Here is a 4,615-nt window from a genome sequence, read left to right as displayed (position 1 = left end):
TTTATAGTATTTTGAATATTGAATTCTTGTACCATTAATCTAATATCATTTCCTTTTGTTTTCTTTTCGGTTACACCTATTCACCATGGATCAAATCTACTCACGAAAAGTTGAATCCTTTTTCAATGACGAGCCCTTCCAAACTCGGCTCTACACCTTAGTCCTTAGCTTGTCTTCGTGGCGTAGTGAGCACATATATGAGACTATGAGATCGAGTACATAAGTTATCTTATGATTGGAACGAGATTAACCGTGGTAATTAGAAGTTAGAACTTATTAAATTTTAATATCATCGTACAATAATAATGATTTTGCTATAGCATAGGAGCTTATGCAGATCAACTTAGGAGTTACTCCTTATTGAATTGTCAATTACAATCAAAAGACATTACAATATATTTATGAAACAACAAACTTTGCAGGGTAAGTACGTCAGTGTTGAAGCTTTCAAAACATCATGAAATATCAGCAGCTTTAGAAGGAAAACTCAGAAATAAAAGGATCACAAATGCTCTGAAGTTGTTCCAATTTTTCCTGAAATGCACCAGCCTCACTTACAATGTAATCCCCATCATCAAGCCATTGAACTGTTTGATTAATGGCTTCTTCAACAACCATCTCTGTAGCATTCTTTACGACATGCTTTCCGCCCTTTTTTATCATATCCCACATATTATCAGTATATTTCTGCAGTTCAAGCTTGACCTTTTGAGCTTTTTCGTACTCATCATCCTCGGCCTTGTACTTCTTAGCATCTCTCAGCATTCGATCAATCTCTTCTTTAGATAACCTACTACTGTGATTTGTAATAGTGATTTGCCATTTGTTGTTAGTGCCTATATGCTTCGATGACACGGTCAGGATACCATTATTATCGATTTCAAAGCAGACGTCAAACATATGTTTACCTCTTAGGGCTGGAGGGATATTGGGCACAGTAAATGTACCTAAGAAGTTGTTGTCTACGGCCATGGGTCTTTCACCCTCATATACAGGAAACCTAATCGATGTCTGATAATCGACTGCAGTACAGATATAATCTGACTTTTTCACTGGAATGGTAGTATTTCTTGGGATGAAAATGCTCATCTCACCACTATGAAGCTCAACTCCAAGAGACAAAGGAGTGACATCTAATAGAAAGAAGTCTTCATTGTTACGTACACCGCTCAAGATCGAAGCTTGAATTGCAGCACCATGTGCAACAGCCTCATCCGGATTAATGCTTTTGCAGAGCTCTTTCCCATTGAAGAAATCTTTCAGCATTTCTTGAACCTTAGGGATCCTACTTGACCCACCAACAAGGACAACATCATTAATATCTTCACTTCTCATACCAGTTTCACTCAAACATTGCTCAATGGAATCAATACAGCTTGTGAAGAAAGCATTATTCAACCTTTCAAATTTGGAGCGGGAAATGGTTGAGTGAAAATCAATACCGTCGTAGAGAGAATCAATTGAAATAGTTGCCTCAGAAATTGAAGAGAGCATCCTTTTTGCTTTTTCACAAGCATCTCTCAGCTTCCCAAGTGCCTTAGAATTTTCGCTAATGTCCCTTTTGTGTTTCCTCTTAAACTCAGCAACAAAGTGGCTCATCATTTTATTGTTGAAATCACTTCCACCAAGGTGGGTATTCCCAGTTACTCCTTTCACTTCAAATATACCATAACTAATACGAACCAATGATACATCAAAGGTTCCCCCACCAAGATCGAAAACTAGCACATTCTTGGCTGCCTCTTTGCGGTCAGTATTCATTTTATCAAGGCCATAGGCAATGGCGGCAGCTGTTGGCTCATTGATAATGCGCATGACATTGAGGCCAGCAATGGTGCCTGCATCTATGGTTGCTTGACGCTGGGAGTCATTGAAGTGTGCAGGAACAGTGATGACAGCATTTTTAACTTCTGAACCAAGATAAGTTTCTGCAGTCTGTTTCATTTTCAAAAGAACCATTGAAGCTATCTCTTCTGCAGTAAATTGCTTCTGTTGATCCTTGTAAGTGACAACAATCAAAGGTTTATTCTCGTCATTGTTCGAGTCAATAACCTTGAATGGCCAAAGTTTTATGTCATTTTGTACTGATTCATCTGTAAATCTCTTCCCAATAAGCCTCTTTGCATCTGCATCATATACATGTACACAACATGAGTTCTACTCGATATTTGCGCTAGGCATTAATTTTGACCTGTGAGATTATAATGAATACTAAACATCAAAAAATACCAAACAAAAACAATTCAAAGCCCATTGGTAATCCCATGTTTTCTTGTAGTGAATACAAAACATAAAAAAATCAAATAAAAACCCATTCAAAGCATAAAATGCTAAAATGGAATTTGTAGCAGAGAGATTACCATAGATTGTATTAGTAGGATTAAGTACTGCCTGGTTCTTAGCAGCCTCGCCAATGAGGCGATGGCTCTCTGTGAAGGCTACACAAGACGGTGTTGTACGGTTTCCCTGGTCATTAACAATGATCTCAACGCGATTATGCTCCCAAACTGCAGCACAAGAGTATGTTGTTCCAAGATCAATTCCTATCACTGGCCCTAAATCTTCTCCCTTCTTGCTCATTTTCGTTCTATGCTCTTATTACAGCAGCTATGTTTGACAAAAACACTTCAAAGCTCAGTTAAAAAACACAGTCAAAGGACAAAAAAATTCTAAATTGGAAGAACAAAAATGTCGAAGGACCAATTCAACCAAAAATTTAAATTGATTATTGAAGCTTATGATTAGATTTTCTATCATGCAACCTTACAATGGCTCTTGATAATGTCAAATGAATATATTAATCAAAAGTTTAAGCTTATGTCTGTAACTTATGATTGACTTTTTACTCTATCACAAAAGATCGGATGGATTAGGCAACAAGAGAGCTACTCTAGGTGACATGAAAAATTCAACAAAATAATTTGAAGACCATATAAATCACCAAGAGAGATTAACCGATGTTATTAGTGAGTTATATATAACCGATGTTATACTACCAGTTTTAACCACTCTTCTGTCTTAGTTGATAAGTTTCAACGCTTTTATAATCATAGTTCATAGCCATGAGTTTCAAATCGGGGAACAAACGGACATCACATAGTAATCCATCTTTGATTAAGGGATAATTTTTTCCTAGATCATGAAGAAGTTCAACATCATACATCAAGTATTCCTCTTCCGGTGGTACATTGCTACTACTTGTATTAATTATTTCCATATCATCTTCTTGAGTTTGAAAACTTAGTGAAGGGGTATTTCCATGTGATTTTACTCTGTCAAAAATCAGGTTGTTTTTACATTGGCTTGGATTTGTTTGAATTGGCTGAATCATTTAACACATCCCAATTAAATTGAAAATTATGAATCAGTTATTCAATTAACATAACCAAATAATACAAATATCAAGTACAATCCAAATCAAAGCAACTCAACAAAACTTGAACAATTAAAGAGTTAACAACTCTACCAAAATAACAATTTCTATCTAACACAACTATAATACATTTCTACTAATTCTAGTGTGGGACTCTAAATTTCATGCTTTATAACATAATCACAAGTGAACAAGACAGCTCAATTAGAGTATTAGACAATTAACCCAATAGATACAAATTAAATATAATCATTCAAACCATCAAATTAAGATGAAAAAAACTGACTTTTTTTTATTAAGAATTGGGAATTGGGGTTGGAGCTAACCTAGAAATTTAGGGGTAAATGATCGTCGTTCGCCGGCGTCCAAGCGTATAGTCGATCGGCGGTTGGTGAACCGTGAATCGTGGTTTGAGCTTTCTGGCTTGTATTACATTTCTGAGTATTTCCATGGTTTTGTTTAGCGCTTTCAAGGATTTTACTAGCTGATTTTTTTTTTTTTGAATAGTGGGCAAGTGGGGGGATATGTCGCCATGTTTGAACGTGGCAAATAATAATCCTTCTCTCTTACAACAGACTACTCTTCAGAGATGAAGTTGACTATAGCTACTTCAACTGCCTTTCTTTCTTCAACACTGCAAGATTGATAAAAAATGGAAGACTATTCAACGGCTACATAAAAATTGTGGCCACTATAAATTTTTTATCTAAACCCTTCATTTTTTTTTAAGAGAAGATCTTATCCATTTATTTATCAAATCAAATCAAATCATAGTTTTTCAAAAAAAATTTTAAAAAAAACTATTTTTACCAATTTTTTTTTTATAACCATTGACGACATATTTAATAACTGCTTCTCCATTGATGGGAGGTTGGAAATTAATTTTAATTCATACACACTAATACACTACATAGGCATTAGAAATTCAGATTGTACGATCAAGCAGCGTTAGATTGATTCATAGTAGCATTATTATAAGATTACAAAAATTGGAAGAATGGTATAGAAGAGAATCAGATATGACCAATGGTGGTATGGCCTTTGAAGATAATGAATTCATCAATTCATGGTAAACAATGGAGTAGTATGAAAATCGTGAGTCTAGAGTGGAAGAGGATGATAAATTGATAATGCAGTATTTAATTTAAAGTTAAAATAAAATTACGATACTTTTCAAGTCAACCCAATAGTCAATATGAAGGATGTGGAACTATTATTGACAGATGTACGATCATGATTTAA

General features: G+C 35.0%; 1 protein-coding gene across 1 annotated transcript; it reads right to left on the bottom strand.

Annotated features, from left to right (window-relative positions):
- Window positions 1-425: 425 nt before the first annotated feature.
- On the bottom strand, window positions 426-3,956 carry LOC145585260 (heat shock cognate 70 kDa protein-like). Its single transcript, XM_081641975.1, has 3 exons — window positions 3,700-3,956; window positions 2,361-2,607; window positions 426-2,126 (listed from the first exon to the last, which is right to left on the bottom strand). Exons 2-3 carry the CDS (start codon window positions 2,578-2,580, stop codon window positions 475-477), a joined length of 1,872 nt encoding a protein of 623 aa, XP_081498101.1. The 5' UTR covers window positions 2,581-2,607; window positions 3,700-3,956; the 3' UTR covers window positions 426-474.
- Window positions 3,957-4,615: the final 659 nt, after the last annotated feature.

The sequence above is a fragment of the Chenopodium album genome, chromosome 16, assembly GCF_948465745.1.
Source record: "Chenopodium album chromosome 16, dcCheAlbu1.1, whole genome shotgun sequence".
In the NCBI taxonomy this organism is placed as follows: Eukaryota; Viridiplantae; Streptophyta; class Magnoliopsida; order Caryophyllales; family Amaranthaceae; genus Chenopodium; species Chenopodium album.
This window is presented reverse-complemented; position numbering and strand designations above follow the sequence as displayed.